The 19608-nt window shown below is 44.3% G+C and overlaps 1 protein-coding gene across 1 annotated transcript in view; it reads right to left on the bottom strand.

The window, feature by feature from the left end:
* Window positions 1-590: 590 nt before the first annotated feature.
* LOC126481912 (locomotion-related protein Hikaru genki-like) overlaps window positions 591-19608 on the bottom strand; it is a 321675-nt gene continuing 302657 nt past the window's right edge. Inside the window, exon 10 of the mRNA XM_050105871.1 lies at window positions 591-790. Coding sequence (XP_049961828.1) covers window positions 591-790 — 200 coding nt within the window. The remainder of the gene's footprint in view (window positions 791-19608) is intronic.

The raw sequence follows: 19608 nt of genomic DNA on the forward strand, positions 1-19608 counted from the left end.
TACCTGCAGGGGGTCTAAATGTCCTTCCACAGCGCCCCTTCACTGCACTTTTGCCTTGGTAACGACGGGGTATTAACCTATGGAAATATCGGCAGCCGTCGGTAATCAGCTGCATTCCTGTAAGTTGTGCGAACATTTTGTAAGTGGAGAGAAACACAAATTTCACATTGTTAGTGAGCAATTTTGACAATATGCCATCGTTCGTGTTCACTCTGTATTATAGGTCTTTACTAACAATGAGATTACCACCTTCACCATGAATTCGATCCATTGTCTGTCAATCCATTACAGACAATTCAGTGTAGAAAACTGATGTAGCGTTTTCCGAGCAGGAAAAAATTGTGATCTGCATTGTTTTTTTGCCACTATGATCAATTTCAGCTGCTGCACTAGATACGATCTGCAGGTCAGCGCATGTTGCTCTACGCGACCTCAGCAACTGTGAAGGGTCTGCCACAGGACAAGCTACCCCAGAAATCTCCGGCGGGCGGTTCACTGGCTGAGACGGTGTCCACGGATGTCGGTGAGGCAGCGAGACGCGTCGCTGGCGGCGCTGGAAGTCCGCTGGCAGCAGCCGCCCGCGGCGTCGCTCAGACGTGCCGGTAGCTGCGGCACTGCGGCACGGGCAGCGACCAGGTGCCGTCGCCCTGGCACTGCGGCGGCTCGCCCAGCCGGCTGACGAAGCCCGCGCCGCACGTCACCTGCAGCTTGTCGCCCGGCTCGTACGAGAACTTGACCGGCGCGATGCGGCCGTGCGCCGGGTCGCCGGGGTACGGGCAGCGGGCCTCGCCTGCAACAGCCGCCACTGGGTCACTACTCGCCGGTGAGATACTGCCCAAACACACAGCAGACACGTTACCAACAGTACCCGCAATACAGGGTGATTCAACAGTTGCTCATGGACTGCAAGTCCTGAGAAAGGAGTCCAAATACAGGGTGTCCGTAAATGATTACTCTGATTTCAAGAGTAAATATGAATTACAATTTAATGGTAACGTTTGTTTTTCGTGACTGTGTAAGCGTATTGTCTCATCGCTGGCTTAATTGTGGAGTATCTTTGCGGGAAGCCGCGTCTGTAGAGCGTCGAGCGCGGGACACGGTACTGTTATGTTGTGTAGTGTGTAGCTCTGCATGTGAGAGGCTTTTTTAGTATTCAGGTTGAGGTGTTGCTACAAGTGCTGTTACGGTAAAGTGATGAAATATGGAAGTGATTCAGAGGAAAGTGCGTAAAGAAGTAATAAAAAATAAGCAGTGGCGTCGATAAGGTGGTTATGTTTCCTCTAGTTGCGTGTCGTACAGCATCGATCATCCACGCCGTGTTCGGTCTTCCAGAATGAACCAATGTGAAACAGTAAAAATTACTTACCATAAAAGAGTTCAGTCAAGTTCAAAATGGTTCAAATGGCTCTGAGCACTATGGGACTTAACAGCTATGGTCATCAGTCCCCGAGAACTACTTAAACCTAACTAACCTAAGGACATCACACAACACCCAGTCATCACGAGGCAGAGAAAATCCCTGACCCCGCCGGGATCCGAACCTGGGAAACCGTGCGTTGGAAGCGAGAACACTACCGCACGACCACGAGTGCAGTCAAGTGCCAGTGTCTTGTAGCGAGCGTGAGGACGTGCGTTCGATCATCGCGTTTTGCGCATTATCAACAATCACCCGCGCCGCGACGGTTACGCGCACGCTCGTACAAGTGAGAACTGAGAACTGAAAAATTAGCTTTACGAACAGTGTTATATCATTACTAGTGACAAGGAGGACTATTACCAGGTATCTGTATGCGTGACGAGTGTAAGAACTTTCGTTCGATCATTTGGCTTCCGCATCATCAAGAATCACCCGCGTCGTGTTGGTTACGCATAAGCTCGTCTAAATGATATTTTGTGGACTGTTAATCATCCATTAATTGGGATAACACCTCTGAATTAGAATGTAAATAGTGCAACCTGCGATTTTCCTTTAATCGTCTCAGAATATAGTTGTTCATACCAGACGTCGAACAGTGCTGTGTGATCGCTGAGTGGCTCTCTTTATTCGCTTGCATATTTCGGTAAATAATTTCAGGCAAGCCAGCAGCAGTGTGGAGCAGAACAGTACGACCGCCGCGGGATTACCAGGTGTGGACAGGGCGCACGGTCACGAAACGACAAAACGTTTAAAGGTACCCCACCCATTCGTACTCCCGGGGGTGTTACAACTGGTCTACCAGGGAACTCATGAGGACTCAGTAAGACGTGTCTCAGTGAACACTTTCACTACAAGGAGTGCTGTGTGACCTATGTTCGTAAAGAATGGCTTCCGCCTCCCCCCCCCCCCCCCCCGTCTCCCAGAAGAAAGCTCAGAGTGCTGTGTGGCTACCCGAAACCAAATCTCCGCTTACTGTGCAGCGAACGTTTGTGTCCCATTATGGAAAGAAAAGACTTGATGCAAAGTAAACAAATTTTTCAGCCATTACAACCAGATGGTCGCCCAGAACCAGTTGGTTTAGGACAATGAAACTTATGTGTCATTCAGCTGAGGCTACACGTTTGTGGCTCAGTTAACAGCCATAAAGTCCGGATCTAGGGGTAAGAAAATCCTCAATTGTACGAGAACAAATTCGAAAGAGTCCAAAGGTTAATGTCTGGTGTGGGGTTAATGTGTGATCGAGTGATTGTCCCATTTTTCTTTCTTGAAAACAGTGTAAGAGGATACGTTTACCTAGACATGTTGATGAATTATGCCGTTCTCCAGTTGCATGATGTGGAAGAAACTATCATCTTTCCACAAATTAGCGCTTCTGGTCATTGGTCTCTGGAAGTCCGCGATTTTCTTAATGATAACTTCCCCAAAAGCTGGATTGGCAGAGATGGCTCAATTCGATCGCTCCTGGTATCACCTGACGTATCACTCTTAGATTTCTTTCCTTCAGGGTATGTGAAAATTATTATGTGCAAAAGAGCAGTTCCTCTTATTCTGACATTGCAACAACGCTCAGAGATGTCATTGGGGCACTCACACCAGGCATGTTGCAGAATGTGTGGCAAAAGATTGAATACTAGCTTGACATTTTGCGTATTACCATGTACACTATGTGATCGAAAGTATCTGGACCATTCCCCCAAAACATACGTTTTTCATATTAGGTGCACTGTGCTGCCACCTACTGTCAGATACTCCATATCAGCAACCTCTGCAGTTATTAGTTATCGCGAGAGAGCAGAATGGGGCACTCAGCGGAACTCACGGACTTCGAACGTGATCTGGTGATTGGGCGTCACTTGTGTCATACATCTGTACGCGAGATTTCCACACTCTAAACATCTCTAGGTCCACTTTTTGCGACTTGATAGTGAAGTAGAAACGTGAAGGGACACATACGGCACAAAAGGGTACATGCAGACCTCATTTGTTGACTGACAAAGACCCCCCGACAGTTGTAAGAGGGTTGTAATGTGTAATAGACAGACAACTAGCCAGACCATCACACAGGAATTCCAAACTGCATCAAGATCCACTGCAAGCACTATGACAGACAGGCGGGAGGTGTGAAAACTTGGATTTCATGGTCGAGCGGCTTCTCATAAGTTACACATCACGGCGGAAAATGCCAAACGACGCCTCAATTGGTGTAAAGAGCGTAAACATTGGACGACCTAACAGTGGAAAAACGTTGTGTGAAGTGACCAATCACGGTATAAAATGTGGTGATCCGATGGCAGGGTGAACGTCATCTGCCAGCGTGTGTTCTGCCAACAGTAAAATACAGAGGCGGTGGGTTATGGTGTGGTCGTGTTTTTCATGGAGGAGCCTTGCACTCCTTGTTGTTTTGCGTGGCACTATCAGAGTGCAGGCCTACATTGATGTTTTAAGCACCTCCTTGGTTCCCACTGTTCAAGAGCAATTCGGGGATGGCTATTGCATCTTTCAACATGATCGAGCTCCTGTTCATAATGCACGTCCTGTGGCGGATTGGTTACACGACAATAACATCCCTGTAATGGACTGGCCTGCACAGAGTCCTTACCTGAATCCTATAGAACGCCTTTGGGATGTTTTGGAACGCCGACTTCGTGCAAGGCTTGACCGACCGACATCGATACCTCTCGTCAGTACAGCACTCCGTCAAGAATGGGTTTGCCATTCCCCAGGAAACCTTCCAGCATCTCATTCAACGTATACGTCAGAGAGTCGAAGCTGTCATCGAGGCTAAAGGTAGGCCAATACCGTATTGAATTCCAGCATTACCGATGGAGGGCGCCACGAACTTGTAAACCATTTTCAGCCAGGTGTCCGGATACTTTTGATCACGTAGTGTATGCACATGTTTAAGTTATTTAAATTTGTATTATCTGTATTAAATGTTTATTCAGTTTCAAAACTTAATGAGTTAACTTATAACATATTATTATAACGCATGTTTCATTTATTGGGTGTAATAAAGAGTTGCATTGTTTTGTTATCAGGGTAAATATTTATGGAGATCATGTACATTTTTGAATTGGTATATAATGGTCTTCGAAGTAATTCTGAGTCACTGAAAGCTTCGAAATTCCAGGAACAACAAAGGCAATCAATACACACTCGCCGTAAGTTCAGCAAAGGTAATGTACTGCTTATTCAGCAATGTAGTACATTACAGAAAGTGATAAAATTGTGACCACAACATTAAATACAGGCACAGCATATTAATAAATGAAGGGTACGATATTGTGTGTGTTCTTCTAGGTTAACCAGTTATCGTCTTACAACGTCACCACCACTATCGTTGTCAAAGCATTTACAATGATTATTAACAACACTGGAAAAGATGTTCTTCATCTACACTGAGGCACAAAAGTACAACAAATGGTATCTTTGATCGCAGAAGAAGCTGTAGAGCGCTCCACCAAGTAGTATATCAGGCATCGTGGGAATCTCTATAGATGCTTTTGGAAATTTTTCTTCACTGGTAACTGGTGGCACATGTACCGGGCATTTGATACGCCCTTAACAAAAAGCTAGGTGGTTATACAGTTCCACCTCCCATTGCGATCCAACAAATGAGATATGCTGCATTGAGTATGTCATGTAGTTCCACAGAAAAATGTCTTCATAAACTAACTGCATCCAATTCTGACGATGTGTATTAATTAATCCACTAACAGTTTCTGAACTAAAGGTGTGCGTGCATTGACCGTCCCTTTTTGTTGCAGATCCCAAAGCTTTCTCTGATTCAGGACTATATCCGATATCGTAAGTTCCTATTCCAAAGTAGTTGTATTCCGACTCCTCTATCTGTTTCTTTCATTTGAGCGCAACATGTTGAATCATGTAATGTATCTAAATCCATGCTGAAGACCCCATGGTCAGCATATTTAATCGACATCAAAGTGTATGACATACGACAGTACTAGTGATTTTCGCCAACTGACTACTGTAACCTTACTCTTCATGTAGCCTTGATTCAGATTTGCTTGCCTCATGTGAACTAGAGGGCGTTGAAAGCATTTGGACAGGGAAGAAGTACACAGAATGCCACGGAGTAAGAGTAGGCCATCTCACTCTGAGCCGTTTTACGGAAGAGGGCCTGAGGGATGCGGAGGTCAGTAGCTTGCGGGCCAGACGGATCTTTGTATTTGCTGCATTAGGGGGCCCAAGCGTCAGGGACAAAAACAGGCAGGATTTATTGTGGCGCAAGAACCTCCCAACGTCAGTAACAGTTTACAATGTCACAGAGGACAAATGTTTCTTCAGGAGGTAACATTGTGTACGAAATTAGAAAGATGAGTTTTCCCTGCAAAAGTATGGGATACCATAGAGACATTAGATAGTAGAATGGCAACGTGCAGTGTTAGTGTTTGATAGCATAAGATACAGCTGTACATGTTGACTTAACAAAATCTAAATGTTTACTCAATATAACAGTTGTTGGGACTGGTTCGCAAGAATAAGCAGGAGGGTGCAGATGAAGACTGCCTCACTGGCCAAAGAGAGTGACAGTGAGGCGACTTTTTTCTGCATAAGATGTTCCAATACACATTGCTGTTTGACTGGAGAGAGGATAGCACGGGAAGGGAACTAGCATGTTCTATGAAGCAATTTGGTTAGTCGCCATTCAGAGAAGTGCGGGATTAGCCGAGCGGTCTGAGGCGCTGCAGTCATGGACTGTGCGGCTGATCCCAGCGGAGGTTCGAGTCCTCCCTCGGGCATGGGTGTGTGTGTTTGTCCTTAGGATAATTTAGGTTAAGTAGTGTGTAAGCTTAGGGACTGATGACCATAGCAGTTAAGTCCCATAAGATTTCACACACAGTTGAAAATTTGCCATTCAGAAGATCTGAGGACCATACGATCTGAATATAATAAGAGTCGTGAAATGCGGCAGTGCCAGGTTTCCTTATACAAAACATTCTGTCGAAAATTACTTCACCCTCATCTTCTTCATTGAAGTGCTCCCCAGTGACTGCGTCTTTTGGCAAGAGACGGCGCTGGCCTGCTGCCAACAGAGCTCATGTAGGGATTAAGAGAAAATGTGGCTAATTTGCATTTTCCTATTGGCGAGGGTCATTGGTGCCAGCTATGACTGTTTGTGCAGCCACTCCAGCCTCCATCCACAACACTATGCTCAAATTTAATCGTAGCCGCGAAATGATGTGTAGAGGAACTGAAGTCAATTTGTAACATTTCATCCACTTCAAGCTTGACTACGGAGACTTGCATTTTTCATCAGTGAACAGTCTGCTTTCAACTTTCTCCATAGGTGCAACATATTTCCTTCTGTAGTAATATTTAAATTTCAGTTAACATCATGACAATCGCTAGGGATTTCATGAGTGCAATTGATTCATTAGCATGATTCCTAGCGCCTTCACCTCCAACTCCTTCGTCGGATTTGTCAAGGTGTTTTTATATTAGTATTGGTATTGTCCGTCAACATTTTTTACATAAGTTTATCAGAATTAAAGTAATTGCAAACTTATTCCTTTCTCATTTAGTTACCATGTGACTCTTATTTCGCTATTATGGAGGGTAATTAGTTAACTTATATCCGAGACAGGGCCCACTTTCATATTTTTACATAAATTAACCACTTTTCAATTTTCTAGCAAAATAACAGGCTTGGGAATACCCCTTTTCTCTCCAAACTATGAAAAACTGTACCAAAGGATTTATTATTTAGGGTGAATATTACCAAAGAAACTGATAACATTGTAGCGCATTGTAATACATCAATTTTTTTTTTAAATTTATGTACGAAAGGCAAGTGGAACCTATGGGTTATGTCAGGATAACTAAGAAATTTGATCAAGTTATTTACTTATTGCATTAGTAATACGCATTTAATTTAACTAAAACAATTTGAAACCGGATTATAAATATCGAAACACTCACAGTAACTTTTGTCAGCAGGGCCCGTGCTTTCTTATGCCAAAATGGACAACAGAACCGCACGGCAGTCTGTCACTGTTTTCTGCTCTCTGCGGGCTAACGTATTGAACTACCACATCCAAAGAATTTCTTGTGCTACAGAAGAACTACACAGACGTCCGGAAGGCAATGCTAGAGCACAAATTCAACTCTGTGCTGTTTTGTGGCACTGGAAAGTGATGCGATTTCTAATTCTGTTTGCTATAAATCTAAAGCAGGTGTTGACAGATGTGAAAATTACCGTACTATCAGTTTAATAAGTCACAGCTGCAAAGTACTAACGCGAATTCTTTACAGACGAATGGAAAAACTGGTAGAAGCGGACCTCGGGGAAGATCAGTTTGGATTCCGCAGAAATGTTGGAACACGTGAGGCAATACTAACCTTACGACTTACCTTAGAAGAAAGATTAAGAAAAGGCAAACCTACGTCTCTAGCATTTGTAGACTTAGAGGAAGCTTTTGACAACGTTAACAGGAATACTCTCTTTCAAATTCTGAAGGTGGCAGGGTAAAATACAGGGAGCGAAAGGCTATTTACAATTTGTACAGAAACCAGATGGCAGTTATAAGAGTCGAGGGGCGTGAAAGGGAAGCAGGGGTTGGGAAAGGAGTGAGACAGGGTTGTAGCCTCTCCCCGATGTTATTCAATCTGTATATTGAGCAAGCAGTAAAGAAAACAAAAGAAAAATTCGGAGTAGGCATTAAAATTCATGGAGAAGAAGTAAAAACTTTGAGGTTCGCCGATGACATTGTAATTCTGTCAGAGACAGCAAAGGACTTGGAAGAGCAGTTGAACGGAATGGACAGTGTCTTGAAAGGAAGATGTAAGATGAACATCAACAAAAGCAAAACGAGGATAATGGAATGTAGTCAGATTAAATCGGGTGATGCTGAGGGGATTAGATTAGGAAATGAGACACTTAAAGCAGTAAAGGAGTTTTGCTATTTAGGGAGTAAAATAACTGATGATGGTCGAAGTAGAGAAGATATAAAATGTAGACTGGCAATGGCAAGGAAATCGTTTCTGAAGAAGAGAAATTTGTTAACATCGAGTATAGATTTAAGTGTCAGGAAGTCGTTTCTGAAAGTATTTGTATGGAGTGTAGCCATGTATGGAAGTGAAACATGGACGATAACCAGTTTGGACAAGAAGAGAATAGAAACTTTCCAAATGTGGTGTTACAGAAGAATGCTGAAGATAAGGTGGGTAGATCACGTAACTAATGAGGAGGTATTGAATAGGATTGGGGAGAAGAGAAGTTTGTGGCACAACTTGACAAGAAGAAGGGATCGGTTGGTAGGACATGTTTTGAGGCATCAAGGGATCACAAATTTAGCATTGGAGGGCAGCGTGGAGGGTAATAATCGTAGAGGGAGACCAAGAGATGAATACACTAAGCAGATTCAGAAGGATGTAGGTTGCAGTAGGTACTGGGCGATGAAGAAGCTTGCACAGGATAGAGTAGCATGGAGAGCTGCATCAAACCAGTCTCAGGACTGAAGACCACAACAACAACAACATAAATCTTATGAGTACTTTCATAGCTGCTGAAAAGTCACCGTCACAAGTTTTGGGAATTATCTGTATGGGGCTTTGAATCTGTATGGTACTAGGATAAATTACTTCACACTTTTGGTCGAATATGAAAAAATATTATATTAAAAATGTATTATTATTTAAATAATTGCTTTCTGCTTTTTAGTCTTGTGTGTGTGAAATTTTTCAGTCTATTTCAAGCATCTTGAAAAGGTTACAGGCAGGAAAATGTCGTACATTTCAGGTTTATTTCAATTTTTTTTACCTGTGTCAACTACTTAATTGCTTTTTACCATGAAGATCTTGCGAAAAGGCCATGAAGTGAATAGTTAGATTCGTTCTTCCTACAAATCACTCACAGCTGGATCAGGAAAAAGTTGAAATGACAGTGATGCGCAAACTACCCTCCACCACACACCCAACAATAAAGCGAGTTATTATTGCCGTGTCACCAGTTTTCAACTATATTGAAATTTCCAAGTCTCTAGCTCTTCAGGAAACGACAGTGATAAATAAAGTACTCTCCATCATATACTACCCTTGTAATTGGGTTATTATTGTGATGTCATCCTGTTCTGGGTTATGTTGAAAGTTTGAATTCTCTAGCTCATCGAGAAGTTGGTTTAAAAGGAAATGTAAAATTTGTGGCGAACAGACAGACATACAAACAAGAGAGCGACTTGGTGGAAACGTAGTAAACTGAGTCATGTACATACGAAATTTGGTTGAAATTGATCCAGGCATCCCTGAGTTAAGCCTTTTTATGAGTCCATTATGCCCCTACATTTAGCTGTAGGGATGCTACTGGGGCCTGCCTGTCACAGTACTGTTATTCCAGGAAGCGATCCCAGTTTGGTAGAAATGGCTTCAGGCTTTAAAGAGGTGCACCTATAAACTGAAAAATTGTTTCCGACTCTGAGCAGCAGGTAACTTACGCACATGGCGCCTGCAGGGGCTCTGATGCAATCTGCTAAGCACAACCATCTTGCAGGTTAGTCGGTGCTCTGCGTTATTACTACTTCGTCACCCCGTTCTGTGCCTCAACTGCTCTCCGATTGAATTTTTATCCAGTTCAGAGCTACGTTTATAATTTCAAGTGTTCAGTGTTTTTGGAACTTAGTTTAAACAACTACAAAATTTGTACCCTAAAAGAAAGACAAGAGAGCTATGTGATGAAAACGTGTGAAGCCGTGTTAGGTGAAGATTACTTTGTTCAGGAAGATATAAAGCATCAGAAAAGTAACACTGACTTTATTCTTATTAAATATAGGTACTGAAACAGCACGACTTCAGAATAGCCACAACCCTGTCGCTGGGGCAATGGTCAATGTTCTAGGTATTTCGGTGGCACTTGGCGAGCCGCTTGCGTGACAGCTGTGGCAAGAGGTCCTGCCCTGCCCTCTCAGGTGACAGAAATCATAGAAGACCTACTATAGTTGGAGTCACAAACGATGGCGGTCGAGTTTAAGCTCGTTCTGCACACCTGCGTCACACATTCTCCAGCAGCCAATAAGGGTTCAACAGTGTTCTGAGCACTCTGCTGTGAATCTCGTACCCAGTGGGAGCATTAAGCGCGATCGTAGCGAGCTTTTTAGTTCATTTTTGTTCTGTTTGTTGCGGGTTGTCATGAGTGATGATGATAGTAAGCAATAAGTTCTGCCAAAGGAAGTGAGAGATATAATGCGCAGGGTATACGCTTACATCAAGCGCAAGGCATGTGTATACACGTACTGCAGCTGTCGCTTGGAACTGGCAGCAATGTAATCCCTGTCCGCTTCTCGACCTGCGCGAACCCGCCATCGTTCGTTGATCGGACTATAACACCATTCCGGACCTTTTACTACCAGGCGTAGTGTAGCAACTCGACCTGGTATAGTCGCTAAAAGTCTCTTGTCGAAATATTACGACATGCTGCCTTCGTAGCCGACCGTAATTGTGAAAGTGTTGCCAGTGCAGGATTTTGCGCACGAATTGATCTCTCGATTATGTCCTGCAGATATTAGATGAAATTTATGTCGGGCGATGTGGGTGGCCACAACACTCCCTCTAATTGTCCAGAACGTTCTTCAAACCGATCGGAAACAACTGTGGCCCGTTGCCATTTATTGGTACATGGCTGAAAGTGGTCTCCAAGTTGCCGAACATAACCATTTCAAGTCAATGGTCGGTGCAGTTGGGTCAGAGGACACAATCCATTCCAAATAAACGGAGTCCAAAACATTATGTAGCCACCACCAGCTTGCACAGCGCCTTGTTCACAACTTGGGTCGATGGCCACTGGGGTCTCCGCCACACTCGAACACTGCCACCAGCTCTTACCAACTTAGATCGGGATTATCCTACCCAGTCATCGTTTTCCAGGCGTCTAGGGTCCAGCCGATATGATCACGAGCCCAAGAGAGGCGCTGCAGCGAATATCGTGCTGTTAGCAAAGGTACTAACGTCCGTCGCCTGCTGCCATACACCATTGAAGCCAATTTTCGCCACACTGTCCTAACGGATAAGTTTGTCGTACGCCCCATATTGATTTCTGCGGATCTTTCACGGAATGTCGCTTATCTGTTAACACTGACTTCGGTAGTCAAGTGAAGGTCGTTGGTAACTGCGCTATCTGTGATGTGAAATAACGCACGAAATCTGGAATTCTCGTCACAACCTTGACATGGTGAATTCTCGGCACACCCTTGACTTCGTGAATCTCGGCACAGCGAATCCCCTAACAGCTTCCGAAATGGAATGTTCCACGCTTCTAGCTCCAACTTGGATTCTGCGTTCGAAGTCAGTTAATTCCCGTCATGCCGCCATAATTACGTCGGAAATTTTTCGTAAGGACTACCTAAGCACAAATGACAGTTCTGCCAATGCTCGGCCCTTTTATATCTTGAGTACGCGATACTATTGCCATCTGTACATGTGCATTTGATATTCCATGACTTTCGTCAGCTCAGTGTGTAGTAGCTAGTCATCCAACCAGACTTACCACGGATACAGTGAAGAGTCGAACTGGCGTGTGTTGCGTGTAGTATTTCACCGTGAGGCTGCCAACGTTGTTTCCACATCTTAACGGGACTACCAGATCGGTGGTCCACCAGCAACCTTGGTGTCCCGACAGTCGAATTAAGCCCGGCCCTGAGCCTCTGGAGAGTGTGGTTTCGTCCTTGGCAACGGCGCTTGTAGCATTACCCTGAATCTTGCCCCACTCCACTCACAGTTGCGAGAGGTGAGACGCAGCCATCTGACACAGCAGTTTGGGGGAGCTTGGTCTGCACGCTTAAGCAAGCTCGCCCGTTGCAGCGCTGCGTGAGAGAGAGGCCCCGACACATGGGCATCTACGTCATCTTGGCCCAGATAGAGGTTCGTTGCTTATAACCTGATGCCATCACATGTGGGGATGCTTTTCAAATGTCTGTTTATAAAGAGAACAACATTTATCTTCGGCCAGTGGATGACTATATCACCATCACAGGTGGTGTTAGAAAATCTTTTCGAGGCTGGAATGACTGGCTGAAGAAGAACAGCAAAGACAAGTAAGATGTAAAAAGTATGGGCCAGTTTTAAGATTTTTTGTATGACTATGTGTAGCTGTTTCTTGTCTTCACCTTTTTCTTTTCTGGGGTGTATTGTACGCTTCTGGCTGTAACAGGTGAACAAAATGGCAGTGAGTGAAAAAGAGTCAGCTCAATAAGCACTTGAACACTTGCTGGATGAGACAGCTCATTACGAGCTAATAAAGTGGAACTATGTAGGCAGCTAGAAACGATAAGGGAGGAAAGAAAGAAACAGTCATATCTTAACCTATCTTAGATGCCAGCACTGCCTTATTAGTAACTATACATTCATGAAGATATGGTGAGTATTTGTTAGTTTTCTTTGATAATTTAGATACAGGTACAAAATAATGAGACTGAAATAACGAGCTATTGCAGTGGCCATGTTGAAATTAGCAGGGGATGCTAGGGCACACGTTTTGTGTCACAAGAAGTTACGGAAAGCTCAATCCTCCCAAGACTTTAGGAAACGTCAGGTGGAGCATTACGAAAAGGAGAACTCATGTAAATATTTCCGGCAACAACTCAGCGGAACAAGCGGAGAGAGATGTGCAACAGTGGTGAGCTCATCACCAACATTAGACATAAATGTGGCACCAATTTATTATTTCAGACGAATCACTTTTCTACATATAACATCACAATGAACGTACCCGTGGGTGGGGGCTCCTTGCAGAACGAAAGTTACCACACCGCATTAATGGCCATTCTGGTCCAGCATGTCTCATGATGCGACGTCGAGTCACACTAATGTAACCACCTGTTAAAAACCTTGACAACCACCTTTTTCAGTGTGGGTCACTGAGAGATGTGCTGAAAGAGAGTCTGTGAAGTTTGTGAAGGTACCGACAGGGATGTGGAGCTAAGCCGACTCCAATGATGTGGCCAAGAATGCTAGTTTTCTCGGTTGAGGATCCATGGCGCGTACAGCCCGTCTGAGGTGGTCGCACAAATTTTGACTGGGTTTAAATGCGGAATGTTTAGCCAGCTGAGTACCGTAAACTCATTCTGGTGCTTTTCGAACCACATACGAACACTGCGAGCTGTGTGGCACGTTGCATTGTCCTGCTGATAGATGCCATCATAGTGAAGAAAAACAAACTGCATATAGGGTTGGACACAGTTACCAGGGACAGACGCACACTTGTGTTTATCCATTGTGTCTTCCAGAATGAAGAGATCACGCACAGAACGCCAAGAAAACATTCCCGGACCGTAACTCTCCTCCCCCAGCCTGACCTCTTCAGAAGAATGTTTCAGAATGCTTGCTTTCACATGTTTCACACCGTACACGACAAAGGCCACCTGTGTAATGGAGCATAAAACCTTATTCATCAGAAGAGGTTATCTGTTTCACTCATTGGAGGTTCAATAGCGGTAATGGGTCGCAAATTCTGGACTTCGTCGCTGGTGAACAGCATGGATGCATGAAGCATCGTTCGCTGAACTATCACTGTGGGGACACTGTTGGTAGCCTCTTGGTTCATCTGGGTGGTCACCTGCCCAACAGTTCCTCCTCTCTTCACCGGCACACATCTCCGCAGTAGTCATTCACGTCTGTCATCCATGGCCCAAGTTAGACCACAGTTGCCTCGGTGCCGTATTTTGATAGCACATTCTTCCACGCGCGTTATACTTCGACCAGAGCGGCGTGCCAACAGTTTACAAACTGTGAGTAGAGGAACATATCAGTGAGAGAGACAAAAATAGACGAAAAAGACAACAAATCTGTAATAGCCAATGACCGTAGTACTGCAGTTCTGTTGGCGAACAAGAGTATCATTCAGAGGAAAAACTTTGACAGTGATACTGGGTATCTTGCTGTTAACATCATATGTGTTCTGAGTTTTGGTGAAGGATAATGTAGATCCCAGCAGCACCGTCTGTTTCGTATTCTGTTTGCCACGTCGAATGTAATTTTTATGTGCACGTTTAAACCCTGAAATTAGTTTTTAGCAGAAATTTACCTACCAATCAGATACTAAAATTTTTCAGAATGAAAAATTCAATTTTTTGTTTTCTTTATTGAGTTTCGATTCCCCCGAGGGGTGCGGGTTGGCAGCAGATTAGTACGCTTCCCTTCAGCCTACAGAATTTGTTTTAAAAAGATGAAGATAATAAATAATAAAAGCACGCGATAAAATCGGAGACTTAAACGGAAAATGGCGGAAAATCGTGGAACTTAAAGCATAGAACAAAAGGTTCATGATGCTAATAAAGCACCAGGTGACCAAAAAGTCAGTATAAATTTGAAAACTTTATAAAGCACGGAATAATGTAGATGGAGAGGTAAAAATTGACACTCATTGCTAGACGCGTGGAAGATCTCTTGCGCGCGTCGTTTGGTGATGATCGTGGGCTCAGCCGCCACTTTCATTATGCTTGGCCTCACAGGTCCACAGACCTCAGTCCGTGCGATTATTGGCTTTGGGTTTACCTGAAGTCGCAAGTGTATCGTGATCGCCTGACATCTCAAGGGATGCTGAAAGACAACATCCGACGCCAATGCCTCACCATAACTCCGGACATGCTTTACAGTGCTGTTCACAACATTATTCCTCGACTACAGCTACTTTTGAGGAATGATGGTGGACATATTGAGCATTTCCTGTAAAGAACATCATCTTTGCTTTGTCTTAGTTTGTTATGCTAATTATTGCTATTCTGATCAGCTGAAGCGCCATCTGTCGGACATTTTTTGAACTTTTCTATTTTTTTACTTCTAATAAAACCCCAAGTGATTCCAAGTATGTGTGTCAATTTGTACCTCTCTATCTGCATTATTCCGTGATTTATTCAGTTTTCGAATTTATACTGATTTTTTGATCACCCGGTACATATGAAGCAGACAGGTAAAAGAATAGACAATTAAAAAAACACGGCGACCTTCTGGTATCTGTTCGCAAGGGATATAAAATTTACACCCAGCAACAGCATGGTTTCTGTTCGCAATACTTTGGAAAGACGAACAACACTGAACGTTCACTTGAACACTGCACTAAAAAAAAATTGGCACAAATATGATATACCACAGCGGAGGGCAGATGGGGGGAACCTGGACAGATGATGGGAAAGGAAAGGAGGGGGAAGGAGAGGAAAAAGCGAAGTGGGTGGGAGGGGCGAAAGGAGCCGATGGAGGACGAGGACCCGTAAGAGAGGGGCGGGTGCTGGGCAGACGTGACAGGGATTGGGGAAAGGGCGACGAGAGGTACACAAAAGGACTCGGGGGTGGGGGGGGGAGGGGAGGCAGAGAGACGTTAATTAGGGAGAAAACAGGATCGAAGTGGGGGAAGAGGGAGTCCAGGGAAAGGACAGTGGAAAGGAAGGGGGGGGGGGTGAGGATCAGAGTTGATAGGAGGGCAAAATTCAATTTCGTGAAAGTTCATTTTTGTGTACTATTTAGAAAACCGCAATAAAGTTAAAGAGGAATATTTAATAAACACTGAAATTATATGAAAATAAATGTCATATAACTTGTACAAAGTCTTTAAGATGACTTACCCTCTAAATCTCAGTTCAACTATTGGTGTCCCAGATACCACACCACTTGGTATACGTTACAGAAAAGTTGCCTGGTGAATTAAGGACTAGTTCTGCCACCTGCGTTCTGTGAATATTTACTGCACGTTGTTCACCTTAGTATGACTGGACAATGTGGTATGGGCTGCCATCGGATACTCGACACGGTCGTCTTTAGTTCGCATAACCGGTAATTTGGACAACAACTATGTCATTTATAATGAATTATGGCCTTTGGTTCGGCCGCATCTTCGAAGTATCCATGACATTTTCTACAATATGACAAAATACCATATGACCACGTACACTTCTGGCCATTAAAATTGCTACACCCCGAAGATGACGTGCTACAGACGCAAAATTTAACAGAAAAGAAGAAGATGCTGTGATATGCAAATGATTAGCTTTTCAGAGAATTCACACAAGTTTGGCGCCAGTGGTAACACCTACAACCTGACGACATGAGGAAAGTTTCCATTCGATTTCTCATATACAAACAGCAGTTGACCGGCGTTGCCTGGTGAAACGTTGTGGTGATGCCTCGTGTGAGGAGGGGAAATAGGTAACATCACGTTTTCGACTTTGATAAAGGTCGGATTATAGCGTAAAGCGATTGCGGTTTATCGTATCGTGACATTGCTGCTCGCGTTGGTCGAGATCCAATGACAGTTAGCAGAATATGGAATCGGTGGATTCAGGAGGGTAATACGGAACGCAGTGCTAAATCCCAACGGCCTCGTATCACTAGCAGAGATGAAAGGCATCATATCCGCATGGCTGTAACGGATCGTGTAGCCATGTCTCGATCTCTGAGTCAACAGATGGGAACGTTTGCAAGATAACAACCATCTGCACGAACTGTTCGACGACGTTTGCAGCAGCATGGATTATCAGCTCGGAGACCATGGGTGCGGTTACCATTGACGCTGCATCACAGACAGGAGCGCCTGCGATGCAGTACTCAACGACGGACCTGGGTGCACCACCAACTGAAAACGTCTGATCAATGGTGGCCGAGCAACTGGCTCGTCACAATACGCCAGTCACTACTCTTGATGAACTGTGCTATCGTGTTGAAGCTGCATAGGCAGCTGTACCTGTACACGCCATCCAAGCTCTGTTTGACTCAATGCCCAGGCGTATCAAGGCCGTTATTAAGGCCAGAGATGGTTGTTTTGGGTATTGATTTCTCAAGATCTATGAACCCACATTGCATGAAAATGTAATCACATGTCAGCTCTAGTATAATATATTTGTCCAATGAATAACCGTTTATCATCTGCGTTTCTTCTTGGTGCAGCAATTTTAATGGCCAGTAGTGTACTTCACTTATCTAACTCGATAAGACTGTTATCTTGGCCAGCGTTTCAATAGATATCCATTGTGGTTAGAACTATTGCTTCTATAGGGAATGGCAGCTCTTTGTACCAAATTTCGAACTCTTCATACTCGGGAATTTCATAGGGAAGAAATTATGTGTTCTTCCTAAAGTACCGTATACGATCGATAGTGAAAATTTCCATTATTTACCATCCCTCGTGGGGTATTGCAGTTTTAATGTCCAGCAATGTACTCTGTTGGCTATTCGTGATTAGCGGTTACTAATGAAGATATCGATAGTTGGTCCATTTTATTCGGAAGTATAAACTGGGAAACTATTCTGCAGGTAGGGTTCCGTGTGTCTACATGCGCCTAGTGGCATTGGCAACATCGAGGGCGCGCAAAGCATCTGTGCGACCGGCACGGTGGGCAGCAATCAGGGCTCATCTGGATTTAGTGGGCAGGCGCCGCGTGCCTCTCGCCGCTACTGTGCGGACAGCGCGCCTGCGTTCGTCACACGCACCGCCCCGTGCGCCGCGCCCCCGCCCGCGGTATGCGGATAAGCGGTAATGAACACATAAACCTGCTGCCCGCCTGCCGTGCGCTTTGTCGGGCTCTGCTCCCCTCTGTTCTCTAGTGTCCTGCGTTCGCAGCGAGGTCCGGTGCCACGGGCACGGAGCGCGAAATCGGTATGCCGTCTCTGAATATTACGTAACTAGCGCTATATACAGCGCTTAGCAGCGGGGCGCAGCTGTCCTCCGATGACTAATGTGAGTATCGTGCTGCCAATTAACGCGTTATATATGATTAACGCCCTGTACTACAGAGCTACAATCGTATGTATATCCCAGGTTACGGCGTAGTGGATACTCACACGCACAATCTCTACGTAGGATGTCCATTTATCTTGACAACCTCAAATAACGTATGCTTCCAGAAGAAAACAAAAAAAAAAAAAACCTATGCTGTCGGTAGGAGAAAAAAGCCCGCTCAGCTTGTGAGTCATCTCAATTGACAGCGAATATTTTACATAAATTTTTCCATTTTTGTTTTGCTTCGCTGCAAATTCAACAACATAACGTCTGGTTAAGATGAGTTCAAATGGTTCAAATGGCTCTGAGCACTATGGGACTTAACTTATGAGGTCATCAGTCCCCTAGAACTTAGAACTACTTAAACCTAACTAACCTAAGGAGATCACACACATCCATGCCCGAGGCAGGATTCGAACCTGCGACCGTAGCGGTCGAGCGGTTCTAGGTGCTACAGTCTGGAACCGCGCGGCTTAAGAAGAGTGTACATGTGTTTATTTATGTATTTTTTTCTTTTATATAGTCCGTTTCCCCTCTCATTTTTCCTTTGTGTATGTGTGTTTGTATATGGATGCGAGTAATTTAAAGTACTTTCCCCTGTAGACAGAGGATATTGCACAGTCTTAGGCTTGTACCGCCAAGGTATCATTTCAACTGCTCAGTAACTGACATCAGACGCTCCTCGCTGGAACACGGGTACAGGGATTCGCAGCGGGTGCTCTTTCTTCCCCCTGCTCGCATGGGTCACTAGTGCGCCACCCAGAAAAAAGCCTTGGGCTCTGTGTGTTGGGGATCTGGTAAGTATCGTACGCATCTGCTTCGCTCTGCTCAGAGGTTACGCGCTAGGCACTCTGTTAATCTGTGTCAGTTTGGTTTTGTCATTAACATGCAATAGTTCTTCATTACAATGAGATGGGCCTTCGGGAGTCGATTGTTCTGATTTCTTGGGGTAGATTCGCCTGTTTTACGGAGCTTCACATGACTTGTTTTGTTCTGCGAAAGACCATTAAACGTGCGTTTTTGTAATAGTATTTGCAGCGTAATAATGAGGGATCTTTCTTGTAAAGTGTTTCCTTGTTCTTTCTAGTTGCACATTGCTTTCTATCTGTTCGTTGCCTCCAATTTTACACGTGTTCCTTTGTAATAACTGATTTTGCAGCCAGCACCCGGCACGTGTCCTCCAGTTGTAAGTTAGCTCCCCGTAAAGATGATTAATGAATAGATCTTCCTCCCCAGGATTAAATGAATACCTGCACGACAGTCTCTCTTTTAATTATTTCGTTGTTATTGAATCTTAGGTAGCTGATTGATTTTATGCCGTAAGCTTTTCTGGTGTTGTGAGTACTAATGAATTTCAAATGCTAACTGTGCTCATTCATAGAACTGAAATGGTTATAAACATTGTTGGAATGTTTCTGCCAGTCAATGATATTTAAATTTTCAAGCTTTAGTATGTGTTCGTGAGTGATTCGCA

This window comes from Schistocerca serialis, chromosome 5 (assembly GCF_023864345.2).
Source record: "Schistocerca serialis cubense isolate TAMUIC-IGC-003099 chromosome 5, iqSchSeri2.2, whole genome shotgun sequence".
Lineage (NCBI taxonomy): Eukaryota > Metazoa > Arthropoda > Insecta > Orthoptera > Acrididae > Schistocerca > Schistocerca serialis.